We start from the raw sequence: 22,727 nt of genomic DNA, 5'->3' as shown, positions 1-22,727 counted from the left end.
TATCTGATGAGTAACTTTAGGGAAATAATTTCTGAGGGCTTGTTTACACTTGCATTCTATTCCATTACAAATCCCTGTTCAGGTTTCAGGAGGTGGCACCTCCTGAAGGCCTGACTGCGCTATCACCAGGGTGGATAAAAATCGATGATTTAAAAAAAAAAAAATTTTCTTTATTTAAATCCGATTATTTTTTTTTTTTTTAATTTAAATCAGATTTCTTTGGATTTTTATCAAATGTATTTTAATAAAATGCCTTTGGAGTAAAAATCTATCTAAAGATAGTTTTCTATTTAAGATTAATTAAAGAGGAAGTAAACCCTCCTCAGGAAGTTGTACCTATAGGTAAGCCTATATTAAGGCTTACCTATAGGTACTGTAAATATCTCCTAAACATGCACCGTTTAGGAGATATTTACCTTTAATGCAGCCAGTGACGTCACTGGCGCATGCGCTCTGAAGGAACGGCAGATCGTGCCGTTCCTTCAGAGCCCCGTGCCGTGACCGTCGGCTCCCGCGCGCGTGCGCGGGACTGACGTCACCGCGGCTCCGGCCAATCAGATGGCCGGATGCCGCGATCCCGGAAGACGGGCGACTATACATGTCGCCCGTCATACAGGTAAGCGGACGGCACGGCGGGGGCTCGTTCTAAGGTAAGTATTTCATAATGAGCTACTATGCGATGCATACTAGCTCATTATGTGTTTCTCTTTCAGGATGTAAAGAAGAGAAAATTTTTTTTTCTCGGTTTACAACCTCTTTAATAATTGAGTTTAAACAGCATGAAATGGAGCTTAGTTATGTAGCATGAGGCTGTATAATCTGCAATATTTACATTTTTGGTAAACTCATTCAGTGACTGCAAGCTGAGATAACATGCACTGCATTGATGCATTCACACAATTTCCCACTAACTACCAGCAAGAATAAGTCCTTACATTTAAAGAGCACCTGTCATTTGAAATCCATTATGGCAGCGCCTGTTAGCGGGCATCCAATCACCTGCTGCCACCACGTCCCTCACCTTGTTGTGTCACTGCCGCATCACCAGTCATCTGATTAAAGTGAATGGGACTGTCAGTGAGTCAACAGCGGGTCAGAGGAGGAGCCGCTATGGGACAGAGATGACAGTTGCTCTTTAAAAATGATGATTTAAATCGAGCCTTTTTACTAGTGATTTAAATCAAATCCACCCTGGCTACCACCCACCTGGATAGCTATCCAATGCAGAACAGAGAGTGCCACCCATGTGAATGAGCCCTAATGGTCAGGATATATATTCATTTTTATAGTTAACACTGCTGATGTTAGCGCTACACAATTTGTTGAATAGATCCAATGGTCAGGATAGGCTGGGGATCTGAGAACTTAGGCCTACAGAGTTCTCCACCAGAGTGTTCAATAGAGATATAGGGCTGGTTTACACCAAAAAAAATAAAAAAAAGGCACTCCAGATCCATTCCAGATGCATTCCTGCATGCCTGTTTTTGATGCGTTCTGGTGCATTTTTTACCTTTTTTTTGTTTTTTTTTGTTTTTTTTCCCCCTGATCTTTTTCTACTGTACTGGGGGTCTGGTGCTTTTCTGATGCGTTCCAGTGCATTTTGGTGCATTTTTGATGCATTTTACCATGTTCCAGTACCCAGTGCAGGAAAAATGCAGCGTGTACTTTGTTTTCTGGGGGTGGAACACCCTGGAACTGACCGCACTGGTGTGAACTATGTCACTGGAAACGATATAACCTATTTTCCATGCATTTTTGATGCAGAAAAAAATGCACTGGACTGCATGTGGTGTGGACTGACCCATAAAGACTTTTTTTTACACTGGAGGTTTACCTGCATCAGTGCTGAGAACAAGAGAAAATTCACACTTCCTTGTAAATCTGCTAAAATTATTCTCATGGGGTAGAGAATTGTAAATTTAAAAAATAAAAAAAAGCCATTAAAGTAGAACTAAACCTTCATCTCCTTTACAGCCAAGGAAGCTGCCATCTTAGTTTCCATTTGATCTGCAGATGTGATCAGCTATGACACCAACCATTTGACGGCTTGACGGGTTGGTTGAGGTAAGATAAGCACACTTGTAGGGGTGACAGTTATCATTCACAGCATGCCTTGAATGTCATTGTTTTGGGAAACCGTTAAGTTTATTTCCACTTTTTAAATGGACTTTAGCTACATATTGACAGTTACAACCGATTTAGAGCCACCCGAACTATCAGTTAACCCATTCTGGACCAAGAGGTTTTACCCCCTTAATGACCAGGCCATTTTTGCAATACGACACTGCGTTACTTTAACTGACGATTGCTCTGTACCCAAATAAAATTGATGTCCTTTTTTCCCCACAAATATAGCTTTCTTTTGGTGGTATTTGATCATCTCTGCGATTTTTATTTTTTGCGCTATAAACAAAAAAAGAGCAACAATTTTGAAAAAAATATTTGAGTGAATGGAGATTGCAGCACACATGCTATAAAACATATCTAAAAACAAATTTTGAAAAAAATCTATATTCTCCCTAATTTAGTCCAATATGTATTCTGCTACATGTTTTTTGGTTTAAAAAAATCCCAATAAGCGTGTATTGATTGGTTTATGGTAACGTTAAAGCATCTGCAAATTATGGGATATATTTATGGAATTTTCTTTATCGTATATCACGGGACACAGAGCAGCCATATTCATAACTATCTGGGTTATATGCCACCTATGGGTGAATAGACACTGGCAACCAATTAGGACAGGAAGTCCCCCTCTATATAACCCCTCCTATACAGGAAGTACCTCAGTTTTTTCGCCAGTGTCTTAAAGGTGATGGTCACAGATTGGTGAAGCTCTCCATGTTTTTATGATTTTTTCAAAGAAGAAAAAAAGAAGATTGTGCTAACCACCCCCGATCAAGATCTCCTAAGTGGATTAGCAATCAGATCCATCCGAAAGTGGAAGACTAAAAGGATGGTACCTGAGCCTCAGTAAAGGAGAAACAAGGTTTTGCCTGTAATGTGACCTTTTTAGGCACTGGACCCTGGGATCTGGACCCTTGGTAAAAACCAACCCCAAAGGCGTTCCGGCAGGGTGCTCTACAGGTCCAAAGGAGTGGCCCTTCAAAAACAAGGGGACCCAGTCCTTGATGATCGGTAAATGACAGAAACTCGCTGTGATGGGTAAAGATTAGGTTCTTGTTTTAAGCAGAATAGTAAATCCACTTTAAAAATATTTCTAAAAAATATTTTTATGCTCTGTCCCCTTTAAAATAACAGATACTGAGTGCCATGTTTAGGTCTTCACCAGAAACAGTAGGTATATCCACTATGACAAAGCACACCTTGTTTTGCTTAAACATTTTGCTCTCACCCTATGTTGTTCACCTGAGACAGTAAGTGTATCAGCTGTGACAAAGCACACCTTGTTTGCCTATACATTCTGCTCTCACCCCATGTTGTTTGGCGTGCAGGTTTTTGCCTAGGCGCATAAGCGCCCACGCATTCATCCCCTCTGTGGCTCCAGGTCAGGGAGCGCCCTCAGTGGCGTCCCCGTGGCGAAGGAACATACATGCCCGCACGAATATTCGCCTTTTACAGGCACAAGCCTACATGTGGAGCCGGGAGGGGGCATGTCATGGCACGATTGGCATGCACATGGATGCAGTCGTGCATGTAGCATGTCACACATGCGCAGTGACAAGTGCAAACGCCGTGACTTTTAAGGAAGTGTTCCCAGCGCGCAAGCTTCTGTCAGAGGCTGGAGGGGATGCAGAGCAGCAACAGCTGGGTGCGTGAGCCACTGAAAACATGTTTACAGGCACAGACAGATTCTGTTACTTTGGGATAATTAGTGCTGTGTGTGATAAGTTGTATAGCTTGGTACAGTTACAGTTGCCAGGCATAGTAGCCACATCCAGTGCTTCTGTCTCAGCCTACGTCACTAAGGACGATTTGGCATCGGCGTGAGCCAGCCTTGAGGATAAAATTGCTGGCATGATTGCAGCATCACAAGGTGGGAGGAATCGTGATAGATCCCCCTCCCCTGAGCCCCCACGCTTTAGTTCAGAATTTGGCAGAGAATGTGGAAGAAGTAGCTGTAAATGACCCTGTAGAAGGTCTGAGGAGTTATTCTCGGCCTCTCAATCCCAGAGATTGTTAACTCCGTCTCATTGAAAACTAGAATTGTGGGTGTTTCCTCATCCTCTGTTTGTAAAGTCAAACATGCCTGCAGATCCTCTAAAAAAAAAATCTCTCTTTCTGGCTCTGGACCATTTAAGATCTCAAAGAGTGATTACAGAAGTCCCGGTGGACGAAAGATTCAGGGGTTTTTACTCAAACCTCTTCATAGTCCCCAAGTCAAACGGAGACGTGAGACCTATTCTAAATCTCAAAGTTCTAAACCAGTTTCTAAACATTTGCACTTTCCGAATGGAGTCAATTCGCTCAGTCATGGCCTCTCTTCAGGAAGGAGAATTTCTAGCATCCACAGACATCAAGGATGCATACTTTCACGTGCCTATCTTTCAGGCCCATCTAAGATTTTTATGCTTTGCAGTAGAAAAACTGCATTTTCAGTTTGTGGCTCTGTCCTTTGGGCTGGCAATGGCTCAGCGAGTGTTCACAAAGATCCTAGCCCCTGTATTGGCAGCTCTAAGGTCTCAAGGAATAGCAGTGGTAGGATATCTGGACGATCTATTACTAATAGACCGATCGGCTTCGGCTCTAAGCCAGAATGTGTTCCGGACAGTTAAGTTCTTAGAATGTCTGGGTTAGATTCTGAACTTGGCAAAGTCAGCATTAGAGCTGGTCCAGCATCTGGAATATCTTGGTTACCTTGTGGACACAGTAAAGCCAAAAGTATTCTTGTCATCAAGAAAGGTTGTATACCTGAAGGATCTGGTTCGGTCCGTAAGAAGGAAAAGTTATCCTTCTGTATGTCTTTGCATGAGGTTATTAGATAAGATGGTGTCCTCAGTCGAAGCAGTTCCCTATGCTCAATTTCATGCCAGACCTTTACAGAACAACATTCTGTCAGCCTGGAGCAGAAAGATCCAGGCCTTAGATTGGTGCATGTCTCTGGTACCGAGGGTACACAAAGAGGGAAATCCTTTCTTCTAGTAGTCTGGAAGGTAGTGACTACAGAAGCCACTGTCCAAGAAATGTGGTGAGAAAGGAGTCTTCCTATCAATTTCCTGGAAATCCAAGCAGTTTGGTGGGCATTAAAGTACAGAAGGCCCAGACTTCAGGGTTACCCTGTCAGGGTACAATCCGACAATGCCATGACTGTGGCTTATATCAACCATCAGGGAGGCACCAAGAGTCAGTCAGCCCAGAAAGAGGTGGATCTCATCCTATCCTGGGCGGAAAAATTTGTTCCATGCCTGTCGGTGGTTTTCATTCCGGGAATAGAAAACTGGCAGGCAGACTTTCTGAGTCGTCAGCAGATGTTTCCGGGGGAATGGTACTTACACCCTGAGATCTTTGCGTTGATATGCCAACACTGGGGGGTCCCGGATGTAGATCTGTTGGCATCCAGGTTCAACAACAAGTTGAAAATAATTTGTGTCCAGGATGAGAGATTCACTCGTAGTTAGAATGGATGCCTTGGTGACTCCTTGGGAGGAGTTTTCCCTGATCTAAGCCTTTCCTCCGGTTCAGCTGCTGCTGCGTCTTCTACGCAGGATCCAGGTAGAGGGGAAATCAGTAATCCTGGTGGCTCCAGTATGGCCCAGAAGGTTTTGGTACGCACAAATTCTAAATTTGGCAGTGACTAGGCCTTGGGTTATTCCACTGCGTCCGGACCAGCTCTCTTAGGGTCCGATATTCCACCCTGTCTCTAAATTTGACGGCTTGGCTAATGAAGCCTGGATCTTGAAGGAGCAGGGTATATCTGGCCCTGCAGTCTCTCTACCCTGATAAACGCTAGAAAACCAGTCTCTAGAGCAGGGATCCTCAAACTACGGCCCTCCAGCTGTTGCGGAACTACACATCCCATGAGGCATTATAAAACTCTGGTATTCACAGACATGACTAGGCATGATGGGAATTGTAGTTCCTGAACAACTGGAGGACCATAGTTTGAAGACCCCTGCTCTAGAGGCATTTATTACAGAGTCTGGAAGTCTTACCTTTCCTGGTGTGAGACCAGGAAATTGCATCCCCCTAAATATATCTTCAGGAGAATTCTAGCCTTGCAAGTTGGGGTAGAAATGAAGTTAGCCTTAGGCACTATTAAGGGTCAATTTTCAGCCTTATCGGTCTTTTTCCAGAGACCGATCGCTTTGCATTCTTTAGGTCGAACCTTCGTTCAAGGGGTGCTACATATGCTTTCCCCAGTGAGGCCACCATTGTGTCCTTGGGATCTAAATTTGGTGTTGGCAGTTTTACAGAAACAGCCTTTTGAGCCTATGCGGCAAATTCCTCTGGTTCTTTTGACCAGAAATTTGGTATTTTTGGTTGCAGTAACTTCAGCCAGAAAAGTATCAGAATTAGCAGCTCTTTCTTATAAAGAGCCATTCTTGATTTTACATCAAGATAGGGTGTTTCTACGTCCACCCCCAGGTTTTTTGCCCAAGGTGGTATCCGCTTTTCATTTGAATCAGGACATTATACTGCCTACCTTCTTTCCAAATCCTCATTCAGCAGAGGAAAGGTTATTACATTCTCTCGATGTAGTACGAGTACGTGCTTTCAAGATTTATGTGAAAAGGTCAGCTCAGATTCGTAAGACCGACCTTTTGGGTTTGTACTGCCAGAAAGGCCCAGGAAAGGACAAGCAGCATCTAAATCTACAATTTCTTGATGGATTTGCCAGGTTATTATCCAGGTGTATGGTTTAAAAGGGAAGGTTACACAGTTTCCGATAAAGGCACACTCTACTGGAAGAGTAGGTGCCTGTTGGGCAGTTCGCCATCAAGCTTCTATGGCTCAGATTTGCAAGGCGGCTACTTGGTCTTCGGTACATATGTTCCCTAGATTCTATCAAGTGGATGTTAGGACCCAGGAGGAGTCTGCATTTGACCGCAGTGTTCTGCAGGCAGCTATGTAGATCTTTTGCGGTCTGATGGCAGTATTTTTTATGGTGTCACCCCTCCCCACAAGCGCATTTCTTTGGGACGTCCCAGATAGTAATGAATATGGCTGCTCTGTGTCCCATGATGTACGATAAAGAAATATGGATTTTTCCTACAGCTACACAAAGGTCCCTCCCCTCTTGTCTGGGGTATGTATTGCTTGCTACAAAACTGAGTACTTCCTGTATAGGAGGGGTTATATAGAGGGGGACTTCCCATCCTAATTGGTTGCGTGTCCATTCACCTATAGGTGGCATATAACCCAAATAGTAATGAATATGGCTGCTCTGTGTCCCGTGATGTACTCCAAGAAATTGATTTTACAGGTAAGCTGTAGGAAAAATCCATATTTTATTTTATTCTTTTTATACTACTAATGGCGGACAATAAGACAATAACTGTCCCCCCCTTTCACCCCCCCAAAAAATGGCAAATGTCAAAGAGGAGGGATGAAAGGAGACCTTAAAGTAGAACTTCCCTTTTTGGGTGGTTCAAACGGCTCAAGATTTTTTACCTTCACGCATTCTTTGCATGAAGGTAAAAAACCTTCTCTATGCAGCAGCCCCACTGATACTTACCTGAGCCCCATCCCGATCCAGCGATGTGCACAAGAGCCTTGACTCTCTGGGGACTCTCCCTCCCTATTGGCTGTCAGTCATAGCCAGTGAGAAGAGAGATGGGGTAGGGCCTAGCCACGGCTCTGTCTGTGAATGGACACACGGAGCCGATGCTCGGGAGTGAGCCTTCTTGAGTACCCCCATTGCAAGCTGCTTGCTCTCAAGGCAGGAGTGAGGGGCCAGGAACGCTAACGGAAGGCCCAAAAAGAGGACAATTGGGCCGCTATGTGCAAAACAACTGCGCAGAGCAGGTAAGTATAACATGTTTGCTATTTAAAAAATAGCCTTTAACCACTTTACGTCTGCTCACAGTAATACTACTGCGGCAGAGTGGCTCGTTATCGTCTGACGACGTAGTATTAACGTCGTCAGACACTCCCCCTTCTGGGCGGCGCTTGCGCGCCGCCGGAGGCTCGCTCCCGCTGTTTTCATTCACAGGGGAGTCGGGCCAGGGGAGGAGCAGCGGCGATCGCATAGCTGGACATCCGATCTGTCCATGACTCACTCAGTCACCTCCCCCCCTACACGTCAGTAAGCACCAGGCATACATTAACCCCTCCCTCTCCAATAAAATTAACCCCTTCCCTGCCAGTGTCATTTTTACAGTAACAGTGCATATATATAGCACTGATTACTGCAGTAATGTCACTGGTACCCCCAAAAGTGTCAAAAATGTCAGTCAAGGGTCCGATCTGTCCGCCGCAATGTCGCAGTCCCACAAAAAAAATTGCAGATCGCCGCCATTACGCGTTAAAAAAAAGAACACCAAAAATGACAGAAATCTTTCCCTTTGTTAGTAAACGCAATAACTTTTGCGCAAACCAATCAAAATATGCTTATTGCAATTTTTTTTTTACCAAACATAGGTAGCAGAAAACAAATTGGCCAAAAATTTTTTAAAAAATTGGTTTTTACATCTTTTTTGGGGGGAATTTCATATAAAAAAATGTTAAAAATATTGTTATTTTTTCAAAATAAACGCTCTTTTTTTGTTTATAGCGCAAAAAGTAAAAATCGCACAGGTGATCAAATACCACCAAAAGAAAGCTCTGTTTGTGGGAAAAAAAGGACGTAAATTTCGTTTGGGTACGGCGTCGCACGACCGCGCAATTGTCAGTTGAAGTCGCACAGCGCCGAATCGCAAAAAGTGGCCTGGACGGAAGACAGCAAAATCCTCCGGTGGTAAAGTGGTTAATATCACTTTTAATGTACTATACAATTGGTTTATAGCCTTGCAAGGAAAAAGGGCTTTGCATGTGTTATGTAATGTGGTGAACTTTAGATGCAGTATCATTGATCTTTATGGAGAATACCTTAAATTAAAACCTACCACAGCTACAAAAAGCAGAGGGGGTTTAAATAAATACATCAAAGGACTAAAAGACGTAGATATGAATACTTGTTACCAGTAGAGGAGGACATTACACATGTTGCGTATTTGCTAATAAAAATGTAAATTTCTCTTGTAGGTCACTCATGTATTTTCTTAATAAAGCCACCCTTAGTCAAGTTGATGGATCAGTCTGCAGAACCTGAACAAAGGCGTGACAAGTCAGATGAGAGTGCAGTTGGTGCTCCTGTGCACTGCTCTCCAGATGGAGCCAGTAAGTCAATCCAGATGCCAAAGTAAGTGACAAGTGCCTTTTTTATTACTTTAGAATTTTCACTGTTGATAGCAGTAACAGTTTAAGCATATCCACTTGACCTCAGGAAGATTTTACCCCCTTTATGACTAGGCCATTTTTTTGCTGTAGGGCACTGTGTTACTTTAACTGACAATTGCGCGGCCATGCAACTATGTAAATAAATTAAATTTATATAATTATTTTTCCCACAAATAGAGCTTTTTTAGGTGGTACTTGATCACTTCTAGAGATGGGCTCGGGTGTGCTTGGGATTCCACCTGCCCAAACCCGCCAGGAAGCCGACACTGCACACGGCTAATCACAGGCAGTGAGGCATTTCCCCATCTGTGCAGCTGCGGACCGGGAAATGTCTCACTGCCTGTGATTAGCCGTGTGCAGTGTCGGCTTCCTGGCGGGTTTGGGCAGGTGGGGATCCTGAACACGCCCGAGCCCATTCCTAATCACCATGGGGTTTTTTTTTGTGCTATAAACAAAAAAAGGGCGACAATTTTGAAAAAAAAAATGTAAAAAAATCAAATTTCATCATAACTAGGTTTTTGGTAAAAAAAAAAATCCCAATAGATGTAAATTGATTGGTTTGCGCGAAAGTTATAGCGCCTACAAACTGTGGAGTGTATATATACTGAAATTTTTTTTTTTATACTAATAATTGCGGCAATCAGTGACTTATAGCAGGACTGCTCTGGGGGTGGGAAGTGGGTGCTTTGAAACATGTTATTGTAATAGCTTAAATATAGGTGCAACATGTTCCTAAAGGTGAACTTAGTCTTTAAAAGAGAGGAAATATAGTAATTAGTAGTGTACGTTTTATGATGAGCATTTGGCCGTAACGCGTAGGGCATGTTTCAGAGATGTGTCGTTAAACGCTGATATGAGTTGAAGGTGCTGCCTATTGTAAACATTTTTTTTTTAAATCAGGTAAAGGTTTATTAAGATGTCACACATTTTTGCAACCAGACATTAAAAGTACATGTAGTTCACATTAGATATCAATTCAGCATACTAGTATAGTAATTCACGACACGGGAATGCTTTAAACTCCCTTTAGAGTTGTATCTAGGGCCGTGCACAAATGGGACACTAGGGTTACCATAACAAAACAGGTAGACAAACATTAAACATTTGGAAAGCAAGGGAATACAAATTTCAGCCATAACATTACCAGCTAAATTAAACATATCCATTTTTGTGAAATGACATTTTACTACAATAACCTGTCCATTACTAAATCAGCTGGGGCCAAACCAGGAGAAGCCAACCAGCTACCCCATACCTTCTCAGATTAGGAAAAGCTGCCCCTATGCTGGTATATCAGCTTTTCTAACCTCAACATTGATTGTACCCATCTGTTGCCAGCCACATTTGAGGTGAAGGGGGAGTACTGGAAGTCCAATGAAGTAAAATGAGCCTGCAAGCCTGAAACAATGCTCTGGATGCAGCCTATTTAACATACCTATCCGGTATTACAGCATCTAGCAAACCTAGGATACAGTGTTAGGATCCATGTCTATGGAGATCTGAAATGCAAAGTTCACCGTGGTGCCCTTTGTAAACTTTAAGGGCCCTTTTACACTTGTACAACCTGAAAGTTGCGCGCCGCGACTTTGACATGACTTGACTTGAAGCAATGCGTGTGTAATCTTGAGGTTTATGGACCTCAAGTCGCATCAAAAAAAGACCAAAGTAGTGCAGGAACTACTTTGAAGTTGCTGGGACTTGAAGTCACACAGATATGAATGGTACTCCCAAGTTGCAGGACATGTCTCACAAGTGTAAAAGGGTCCTAAAGTGAACTTTTTTTTATATCTTTTTATAATAAAATTCCTATTGAACTGCACAAAATTATTATTTTTTTTTTTGTATATTACACCTGAGTGTCTGGGAATGAGGATATCTCTGCACATCTATTACTGCAGGAGCGTAGAAACTGTCTAGGATATTTGGCTGCTGAGCCATACATAAGCCCTGTTTGACCTCAAATACAGTGCCTTGCGAAAGTCACCTTGAGAACGTCATTTATGACGAAACGTACGTCGGTCGCGGCGTGCTGACGTCACCTCTACGAGACGATACGATACTCAGGCGGGTGTTTGAAGCCGACTGGCCGGCGGCTCCAATTCAGCGCTATTCCTGTGTACTTTTGTAAGTGCAAATCTTTTGTTTTATTTATTTTAATAAATGGTTTTACGCTATGGGCTCTCCCCCCCTTATTATTTATCCTATGTAATATCGCGGAGCATCTGTGCGGATCAGCTATATTGCCAAGGGAGTGTCTATGTTCATTCACCTGTGGATTGCCATACATCAGTTTCCCTGATTGATACATGCAATTGGTTGCTGATATCTGGTAAGCAGGAATTTCTGGTGGTGGCTCTATGCATTTGAGTGATTTATATCGCATGATCCACTGATATCTGGTAATTATTTTGTTATCACGGAGGTGGTTCTTCATTCCCAATCTTTCACTGAGATATGTTATGCTTACCTTTTCTTTTTTCTGGTAAGCGGCCTATGTTGGTGGTGTTGTACACCTATTATTTTCTTCATTCACACGGGTGATTAGAAATTTTTATGCAGTATCACGCTATGTATATTTTTTGTCTCATCACCATATTCACCGATTCACAATTCTGAGTGGAGATCATTTGACAGGAGTCATCTACAGAGTTCCACTGGTCTGGTTTTTGTTTACACCAACGCTCATCTTACTGCTACGTCCGGTAAGCAGTATCTATTCACATTGAATTTTTCTGTGTCGTGTTGGATTGGACTTTAACAGTTTATTCATCATTTAATACTTTGGACTATTATTTTTTGGGACTTACCACTTTATTTAATAGACCTATCATATATGGTCTATGTCATTTAGCGCAGCTTTTTCCCACTATATGTTTTGGATCATTGTCTTGTTGGAAGACAAATCTCCGTCCCAGTCTCAGGTCTTTTGCAGACTCCATCAGGTTTTCTTTCAGAATGGTCCTGTATTTGGCTCCATCCATCTTCCCATCAATTTTAACCATCTTCCCTGTCCCTGCTGAAGAAAAGCAGGCCCAAACCATGATGCTGCCACCACCATGTTTGACAGTGGGGATGGTGTGTTCAGGGTGATGAGCTGTGTTGCTTTTACGCCAAACATAACGTTTTGCATTGTTGCCAAAAAGTTCGATTTTGGTTTCATCTGACCAGAGCACCTTCTTCCACATGTTTGGTGTGTCTCCCAGGTGGCTTGTGGCAAACTTTAACAACTTCCCGCCCGCCCTATTACAAATTGACGGCGGGAATGTGGTTGTGTTATCCTGACCGGACATCATATGACGGCGGCAGGATAACACAGCTCTGGGCGCCCCCGGGGGCGCGCAGAGCGGCGATCGGTGATGCGAGGTGTCAGCCTCTTTACCATGTGATCAGCCGTGTCCAATCACGGTCACATAGTAAATAGGAACAGCCGTTGATCAGCTTTCCTTAGTTCGTGCCTGACAGGCACGAGCAAAGGAGCGGCGGCTCCCCTGACAGGGGGGGGGGGTCAGCACTGGTAATCAGTTCATTGATTGATTGATCATTGATTACCAGTGCAGACCCTCGGGTGGAGATGCCACTAGATCCACCAGGGATGCCCACTATGACCCCAGGGATGCCCACTATGACCACCAGGGATGGCAATCAGGGCTCAGGGAGCCCCCCCATTGCCCTCCCCATCAGTGATGCCCACCAGTGTCCTCCCTATCAGTGCTGCCCACAAGTGCCCATCATTGCTATCCTTTAGAGTCGCCCACCAGTGCCGCCTATCAGTGCCCATCAGTGCCCATCAGTGCCACCCATCAGTGCCCACCAGTGCCGCCTATCAGTGCCCATTAGTGCCCGTCAGTGCCACCTATCAGTGCCACCTATCAGTGTCCATCAATGCCGCCTATCAGTGCCCAGCAGTGCCGCCTATCAGTGCCCACCAATGCTGCATATCTGTGCTACCTATCAGTGCCGCATATCAGTGCCTATCAGTGCCACCCCATCAGTGCCACCCCATCAGTGCCTCCTCATCAGTGCCTGTCAGTGCAGTCTCATCAGTGCTCATCAGTGCAGGAAAAAACTTATTTATTTACAAAATTGTATTAAATAAACAAAAAAACTTTTTTTTTCAAACTTTTCGGTCTTTTTTTATTTGTTTAGCAAAAAGTAAAAATCGCACAGGTTATCAAATACCACCAAAAGAAAGCTCTATTTGTTGGGGGGAAATGACATAAATTTGGTGTAGGTACAGTGTTGCACGACCGCGCAATTGTCATTCAAATTGCAACAGCGCTAAAAGGGGAAAATTGGCCTGGGCAGGAAGGGAGGGAAGTGCCCTGTATTAAAGTGGTTAAACAACACTTTTTATGGATATCTTTAAGAAATGGCTTTCTTCTTGCCACTCTTCCATAAAGGCCAGATTTGTGCAGTATACGACTGATTGTTGTCCTATGGACAGAGTCTCCCACCTCAGCTGTAGATCTCTGCAGTTCATCCAGAGTGATCATGGGCCTCTTGGCTGCATCTCTGATCAGTCTTCTCCTTGTATGAGCTGAAAGTTTAGAGGGACGGCCAGGTCTTCTTAGATTTGCAGTGGTCTGATACTCCTTCCATTTCAATATTATCGTTTGCACAGTGCTCCTTGGGATGTTTAAAGCTTGGGAAATCTTTTTGTTTTCAAATCCGACTTTAAACTTCTCCACAACAGTATCTCGGACCTGCCTGGTGTGTTCCTTGTTCTTCATGATGCTCTCTCTCGGACCTCTGAGACTATCACAGTGCAGGTGCATTTATACGGAGACTTGATTACACACAGGTGGATTCTATTTATCATCATTAATCATTTAGGTCAACATTGGATCATTCAGAGATCCTCACTGAACTTCTGGTGAGAGTTTGCTGCACTGAAAGTAAAGGGGCTGAATAATTTTGCACGCCCAATTTTTCAGTTTTTTATTTGTTAACAAAGTTTAAAATATTTAATAAATTTCGTTCCACTTCATAATTGTGTCCCACTTGTTGTTGTTGGTTCTTCACAAAAAATTACAGTTTTATATCTTTTTGTTTGAAGCCTGAAATGTGGCAAAAGGTCGCAAAGTTCAAGGGGGCCGAATACTTTCGCAAGGCACTGTATATACAAGAGGTCAGACCTTTTGGAAAGAGACTTTGTTTGTATTTGGTGGGGGTGGATACACAGCCGTGTTTTTGGAGCTTCATATAAAAGTGGAGGTACAAGCACCCGGGTGGAAAAGGAGGAGTGCGGGAATTTATACGATTTCATATGCTAGTGATGCATCACGCAGCTTTGCTGGGACATCCACATAGCAGTAGAGTGTGGGGTGGGGCACCGTTGACTCTGCGAATCAAGGAGGAAACCTGGGGCCTAGGCCCAGAAAAGTCGCTGTTGGTTGCTATAAATTTTTGTAAGTTGATTCTGATTTTACAATACTGAAATGCCCATTTCCATCTTCATGTTACAGATTTCTGTCTACAACTGTCATGCAGAACTGTGACGAGGACACCTCTGCCAGAAAACGTCAAAAAGTCTTTAATGGACCTTTGTGTTCTCCCATAATTCCTCAGCACATGTATGTTACAAAACAGGAAGGTCAGAGAACTGATGAACGATTCGCTAGCAAAAATACAGCACCTCCTGAAGGTCAAGGCATACCAACAGAACACTACTGGGCCACACGTCCTGCTAGTAGGGTGACTTCTCTTTATGCAGAGCTAGTTCGGGAGCTGGAGGCTCAAGTTGCAGAACTGCGCCAGATCCTAGTGTCACGAGATGAAGCAGTTGCAGTGAGAGAAAGGAGGATACAGGAACTTGAGAAGGAAAATCAAGAATTACGAAGACACATTCAAACACTGGAGGAGCAGAATGATGCACTCTCACATAGTGGAATAAGTTCTACTAAGGAAGGTGGCCGACTCTTGGGATCTGAGGACCATTGTGTGGGTGAGATGTCTCAAAGTACGTTTGTAATGTGAATTTCTTTATATGAACTAAAGATTGCATCAAGAGGGGAAAATATCCATGTTTACCCTTTTTTATGTCATAGTCACAGTTGTGTACCAGTACAAAAAAGCTAAAACATTATGCTGGCTGTCTAAAAATTATAGTATAGAGTTGCATCGATACTGGTATTGGTGCCGATACTAAGATACTTGTACTTGTGCAAATGCTTGGATACCTGAAACCAATACCTTTGCAGTGTGATTTTAACTCATACAAAAAGAATGGGCTCAAATCAAACTGCAAAGATTTGAACAGGAATGCGGTGCGAATACTGTCCGTAGCACATACGGTTTCCCCCACCACTCCTATATGCCCGTGTCCTGTACCCTGCTGTATGCCCATGTACCCTGCACCTCGCTGTACCCTGCTGTGTACCCTGTACCTTCCTGTACCCCATGCCCTTCACCCCGCTGTGTGCCCCGTGCCCTGCACCGCCCTGTACCCTGCTGTGTGCCCTGCACCATGTTGTCTGCCCTGTGCCACCCTGTACCCTGCTGTGTGCCCTGTTCCATGCTATGTGCCCTGCACGGCCTTAAACTATGTTGTGTGCCCTGTACCCTGCTATGTGCCCTGCTTTGCCTTGTACAATGTTGTGTACCCTGTCCCCTGCTATGTGCCCTGCTGTGCCTTGTACCATATTGTGTACCCTGTTCTGTGCTCTGCACCGCTTTGTACCATGTTGTGTGCCCTGTACCCTGCTATGTGCCCTGTATCATATTGTGTGCCCTGTAGCATGATGTTTACCCTGTACCGTGTTGTGTGCCCTTTATCATATTGTGTGCCCTGTACCCTGCTATGTGCCCTGGTGTGCCTTGTACCATGTTGTGTACCCTACTGTGTGCCCTGTACTGTGCTGTGTCCCCTGCACCGCCCTGTAGCATGTTGTATGTCCTGTGCCCTGCACCATGTTGTTGGCCCTGCTGTGTGCCCTGTATAATGCTGTGCACCACAAACAACAGAAATGGGATAATTAGCGCTCCCCAGGGCAAAGACAACTAGGCTGAGAAATAAAGGATAAAATATCTCAGTTTAATGGGATTCTTGACAAAGGACTCCGGTCATTGGATGGCAAAGGGACACACACAGAACATCATGGAAATATGAGTGTTGTGCAGTACCTGAGGTGGAAGCCAATGCTGCGAGGAGAGAATGTGTCACACCATTATGAGATGGTAAAAAAGAATGGGCTTGATATGAGGGGGAGAATCCACAGCGTCTGCAGCGCAGGAAGGAAGATGGAGTCACCGCTGGGAGCTACAGATGGCCGGCCACATAATCGGTGCCCGCCGGCGTCTCCCCCACTCGTGGGTCCTAAGCCGCGCTGGGAGATGGCGTTACTGGAAGTCGGCAGCCGAGCCGAGGGAAGACAGCGCCAGACACAATGGAAAGCAGCCCTGTCCACACACAGGATTCCCAGATCTGATGAAGGGGCATCCTCGAAACATGTAATCTCATCTTGGTGTTTGGGTCTTTCCCCCACACTTGGCTTTGACACTCCAGGAATCCTGTGTGTGGACAGTGCTGCTTCCCACTGTGTCCAGCTGTGTGGCGCTGTCTTCCCTTGGCTCGGCCACCGACTTCCGGTGACGTCATCTCCTGGCACGGCTGGGAGACATGCAGACATGTTGGCTTTCATCTACCCAATAGATTCCTGATTTGCTGTGGAATCACTAAGGAACGGTGGCAACTGCTTGGAAGTTACTGTGGGCAGACATGGTGATGTGCAGTCTCTATGACCTCCCAAATCAACAAAATGAGAAGTCATATATTCTTGAAAGAGACCTATAGGTAGCACAACTCGTAATGCTAAATAATAGGAGAAAAATGTATAGCAGTATGAGATTTTTACATTTAAAATAGGTAACCATGGGTGGCACAACAAGTTATCAGGTTTAGAGGGCAATTACTTTTCATAGCACTGTATGTCAAGAAGCAATTTTTTTTTATTTTTTTTTTTTTAATTTATATACATACCTGTGGCTGGAGTTCCAATTTAAATCTTTCATTTTTTTTTTTTTTTTTTTACCAATATGGTTTAGGTTAGCCTGGTAAACATGTGAAAAGGATACCACCTATTGGATGACATTTATCAATATGAAATATGTGTATGCAATATATCATATACAGTTGACTAAAAATAAAATTAAAATATATATATTTTTTTATTTGAATGTACAAAATGTAGATATACGCTGTAAATTCCCTTTTCCCTTCTCTGTAGAAATGCACAATTATTTGCTTTGTTTATATTTTTGTAAACTGCTTTATGGTACATTTGAAAGAAAGTAATGGATAAACTTCCTAATGGAGTGTAACCTGTATGTTCCAACATGTCACAAATACATTTGGGTTGTTTCTGACCCCTGTGTCAACAACTCAATCTTTTGTCTTACCAGTTATCAATGACAACAACATATCCTTCCTAAGAAACCTGGCAGGATTTCTGGAAACAAGTTACAGCTCACAGGTAATAGAGTCAGTGAAAACAAAAATTTAGCAAATCTTTGCCTTGATTGTTAAAAGCTAAGTCTGCCTTTTATACCATGTTGCCCCCATATTTAGGGTAGTGATCGACCGATATAGTTTTTTTATTGCTGATACCGATATTTTGGTCGCATATCGGTATTGGCCAATATATTCGTACATTAAAAAACATTTTTTTATTTATTTTATTTCATTTTTTTACAGGTACGTTTGTGGAGGGATCTGGGGGTTTGGCTGTTTTGAATGCTGTAATTTTTTAGAATTTGGCGCCGAGTACCCGGAAATGATGTCATGACATCACTTCCAGGGTTTTTACATGGAGACCTGATCAGAGCCGAATGCGGCTTTGATCGGGTCTTCTCTTCGGCGGCCGTGCAGGCTGGACGGGAGACCCGGCGAGTCACGGAAGGTAGCGGGAGGGGGGGGGGGTCGTCCCCTCCCGCTCCTTGTAATGACAGTCGAGCGGCTTCTCACCCACATCTGTTGTCGTTACAAGACAGCCCACTGTCAGCTATGGACGCCAGTACCGGGGCTGATGCCTCTAGCTGTAGGGATCACTCCGGTTCAAGCACTTTCCTCGCAATATCGGTAACCTCAGGGGCCGATTCCGATATATCAGGGAAAGTGCATATCAGCCCTCGATATATTGGCTTTGCCAATAATCGGTCGATCCCTAATTTAGGGTATAACATGGTGCCAATATACCCACCCCCTAAAGGATTGTACCCTCTTGTGGCTCCTGTAATTTTTTCAGTGGCTCACAAGTGCATTGATTACTGCATTGACACTTTCTCCAGCTTTGCAACTAAAAGTCCTCGGGATGGACATGGAGCTGGAGGAGCCTTTGCATTTTACCTGCAATCTTTCATCTGTTGCAATACTTTGTAGCCCCATATTTAAAAAAAAATACAACATAATAAATGCACATTTTTTTCTGCAAAGGTGGGTGCATTTATTAAAGGTAGTCTTAGCCTTAGCCTTAGTCTTAGCCCAAGGATGAATGCAGCAATGTACAGAGACATCCTTGATGAAAACCTACTGCAGAGCGCTCTAGACCTCAGACTGGGGCAAAGGTTTATCTTCCAACAGGACAACGACCCTAAGCACACAGGCGAGGAAAACAAAGGAGTGGTTACGGGACAACTCTGTGAATGTTGAATAAATAATTGTCAGAAGATCATAATCAAATATAACAAAATGTACCAACGTCCCAAAATAGTTTAAATGGAGAAAGGAAGAAATGTGGGAGGCATGGGGACTTTAAAGGTACAGTAAAGTCAAACATACAGATCATAAAATCATATAAATTTATTTAAATCACAATAAAAAAAGAGGGGAGTACATAAATACAGACACAAAACAATGCATCTAAAAATCAAGCATATAGGAAACGATAAGCTCTCATGCTACCACCAAAAAACATGGTGCCCAATGTGTATAGGTCTTGCCCAACATGTTTCGCGGTAAGTGGTCCGCTTCTTCAGGGGTCCTATCCTAACAGAGAGTTTTTTCAACACAACTATATCGAGAGCTTGTGTTCGGATCTGTTAAAGAGTTAAATAAGTTAAGAGAGGTGCAGAGTCACTAATGCAACAATATGTATCCAAAAAAGGCCCAGCAGCCGCCAAAGGGCCTAGGGTCAAACATAGCACAACATGTTAATATATATACATACATAGCTTGATGGTGATATTGATGTCCACAAAAAAAGCCCAGATGGCCGTGATGGTCCCGGAAAGGTGAGGAGGGGAGGCCCCCAAAAAGAGCCCAGACAGATATCAAGACGCCTCCCAGGCGAGCATGGGAGTCCTAAACAGATAAATAGAGAGGATAAGTAATAGCAATAATGTTAAAAAGTATCCAAAAAGTTAATTAATTAAATGCAGATATTGCAAAATGCAAATATGCATATCATGATGTATTAAATGATATACATCATACGGGAAGGTAGGAACATAAAGATAAATATAAAAATGATTGCTTAGTATGAAAAAACAGGAGGGTGTAATTTCATTCTTATCCATTGTCTACATATTCCTTAGAATGCAGGGTGAAAAAAGTATAGGTATATATTGCTGTTTAGTATTAATACCGTCAGTAATATAAATAACTCACCAAAGGTAAAATAGCTCAAAATATGGGGAAGTGCCCAGGGTTGACTGGATGTATCAATAAAGATGGACATAGAAAGAACATATGGCAGCAAGGCCTCAATTGCGTGTCACAAGCCAGTCAGGTGGATGGCGTGAAAGCTGCACACTACAAACAGAAGGAAGAGGGCAGTCAACACTCGTGGTCACCCTAAGAGGCACCTAGTGTATAGAAGAGTATTGCCCCAAAAAAGTCTCACCAATATATAGGTTGTCCGTGAGATCTGGGTATCCCATCCTGTATAGTCGTGGCCGTGGCTTGCTAATGGGCTAAGTGCCGATATAGATATATATATATAGGACTCCAATCCAGCCGTACACGCCCATTGGCGTGTGACGCGGCCGGATCCGAACCCGCAATGCGCGTGCACAAAGGCTTTCGCAGCCGATCACAAGGCGGCAGGGGGGAGGGCGGAATGCCAACCGCCCATCCACCGCGCCCAGCCAATCAACAGCCGGAATTGTTGTAGTTCCGGGTTGCGGGATCGCATGCCCGCCATAAAAGGAATCCATCCGGCCAAGAGGGGGATGGCCCGTCCCACAAGTCACCGTAAACAGCGCGGCCATCAAGGAGAGGGGAAAATGGACTGGCAAACAGCAAGACTCAAAAGAGACTGCATTGATCGAAAGGAGACCAGATATCACCAACAAGACTATGCATAGTGAACAAATAAGCATAAAGCAAAAGTATACAATAATGAGTAAACACTATACATCAAATACAGAAATAATATACATGTTTAAGCTGGACATGTATTATTCAATGTTTTTAGATATATCACATGGAATAGGTAGGTATATGATACTCAAAAAAATAAATAAAATGAAAAAATGTAAATAATAAATAAAAATATGTATATATGAATATATACAAAGGGGGAAAGGAGGGAAAAAACATGGAATTGATTCACCCAAAAACATCACATGCAGAATATCATTGATAAATAGATATTGTTGATATATGTGTATAATTCATAGGAAATGTTTGTATGAGTTGACCTCATTGAGTCCAGGGGGTATGAGGGCATTGAGGCGTTCGATCCACAACGTTTCATGCTGTAGGATCCGCTTGTCCCAATTGCCACCCCTAGGGTCACAAGAGATCACCTCCAAAACAAAAAATGAAACCATTTCAGTGTGGTACTTATGGTACAGACCAATGTGCCTAGTCACAGGTGTCAAGACTTTTCCACTACCTGAGCAGGTGGTGTGATCACCAATTCTGTGAATGATATTGAGTGGCCCAGCCAGAGCCCAGACTTGAACCCGATTGAACATCTCTGGTGAGATCTGAAAATGGCTGTGCACCAACACTCCCCATCCAACCTGATGGAGCTTGGGAGGTTCTGCAAAGAAGAATGGAAGAAACTGCCCAAACATCGGTGTGCCAAGCTTGTAGCATCATACTCAGAAAGACTTAAGGCTGTTATTGGTGCCAAAGGTGCTTCAATAAAGTATTGAGCAAAGGCTGAGAATACTTTTGTACATGGGATTTTTTTATATTTTTAATACATTTGCAAACATTTCAAACACACTTCTTTCACATTGTCCTTATGGGGTATTGTTTTGTAGAATTTTGAGGAAAATAATGAATTTATTCCATTTTTGAATAAGGCTGTAACATAACAAAATGTGGAAATAATAAAGCACTGTGAATACTTTCCGGATGCACTGCATATACCATTATTAGTATAACTTTCATAACTTTTACACAAACCAATTAATATACAATTTATAGGGATTTTGTTTTTATTAAAGACATTTAGCAGAATGCATTTTGGCCTATTTTGATGACGAAATTAGATTTTTATTGGATATGTTTTATAACAGAAAGTAGAAAATATCGCTTTTTTTTTTTTTTTTTCAAAATTTTCAGTCTTTTTTCATTTAGAGTGCAAGCAATAAAAAACCCAGTGGTTATCAATTACCACCAAAGAAAGCTCTATTTGTGTGGAAGAAAGTATATAAATTTCATTTGGGTACAGTATTGCATGACTGCACAATTACCAGGTAAAGTAGCAGTGCTAAATAGCAAAAAATGCCCTGGTCATAAAAGGGGTTAAACCTTCCAGAGCTCAAGTGGTTAAAGAGAATCTGTCATGATAAAAATATGGGAGCTTCCATTGATGTCTTGGTTTTAAGGTGCAGATTCCAAGGCATATACTTTTTTAATGTTCTTTCTTTTCTACAGAGTTCTACTCCACAATTGATATCAACACCCATCCCAACCAATGAAAACAAGCTCTCATCAACCGAAAGACTATCTCCCCCTGATACACTTTCTCTATCAGAGCCAGGCCAGCCCAATTCACCTGCAGCAGTGACCAGCTCCCCTCCAGAAGGAATGCTGCAGGTGAGTGGTGTGACTAGTGGCTTCCAGTACTGGATGAAGATGGATGAAGGTGGTGAGAACACAGTACCTGAATCGTGTGTGCTGTGGGAGGAACCATTACAAGAAACATTGCCAGATGGTACCCCCACATGGGCATCACCCATAGAGGTTAGTATAAGTTTATAGTGCTCCCTTGGTTTATTTCTGTATTACAGATGTAACATTAAAGCAGAGTTCCACCCTGGAATTTTTTTTTTTTTTTTAAAAATACCCCCGGGACAGTCAGGGCTAGTACATTCCACAATGGCTAGCCTCTGATCTGTCCCGGGTTGCACTTACCTGTTAGGACAAATACTTACCTTGCAAACGTCTTGTCCAGCGCTGCCATCTCAGATGGGCAGTTTGAAGCCAGCGAGAT

The 22,727-nt window shown here is 43.1% G+C and overlaps 1 protein-coding gene across 1 annotated transcript in view; it reads left to right on the top strand.

Moving 5' to 3' along the window:
• Window positions 1-22,727, top strand: part of LOC309566640 (uncharacterized protein) — a 286,877-nt gene that overhangs the window by 239,126 nt on the left and 25,024 nt on the right. Inside the window, exons 2-5 of the mRNA XM_082271871.1 lie at window positions 9,143-9,301; window positions 14,805-15,298; window positions 17,740-17,810; window positions 22,169-22,477. Of these exons, the coding sequence (XP_082127997.1) occupies window positions 9,189-9,301; window positions 14,805-15,298; window positions 17,740-17,810; window positions 22,169-22,477 (987 nt within the window). The 5' untranslated portion in view covers window positions 9,143-9,188. The remainder of the gene's footprint in view (window positions 1-9,142; window positions 9,302-14,804; window positions 15,299-17,739; window positions 17,811-22,168; window positions 22,478-22,727) is intronic.

Source organism: Pelophylax lessonae (assembly GCF_965119305.1).
Source record: "Pelophylax lessonae genome assembly, chromosome: 11".
Classification (NCBI taxonomy): Eukaryota; Metazoa; Chordata; class Amphibia; order Anura; family Ranidae; genus Pelophylax; species Pelophylax lessonae.
Note: the sequence above shows the minus strand (reverse complement) of the source record. Positions and strands in the feature narration are given on the sequence as shown.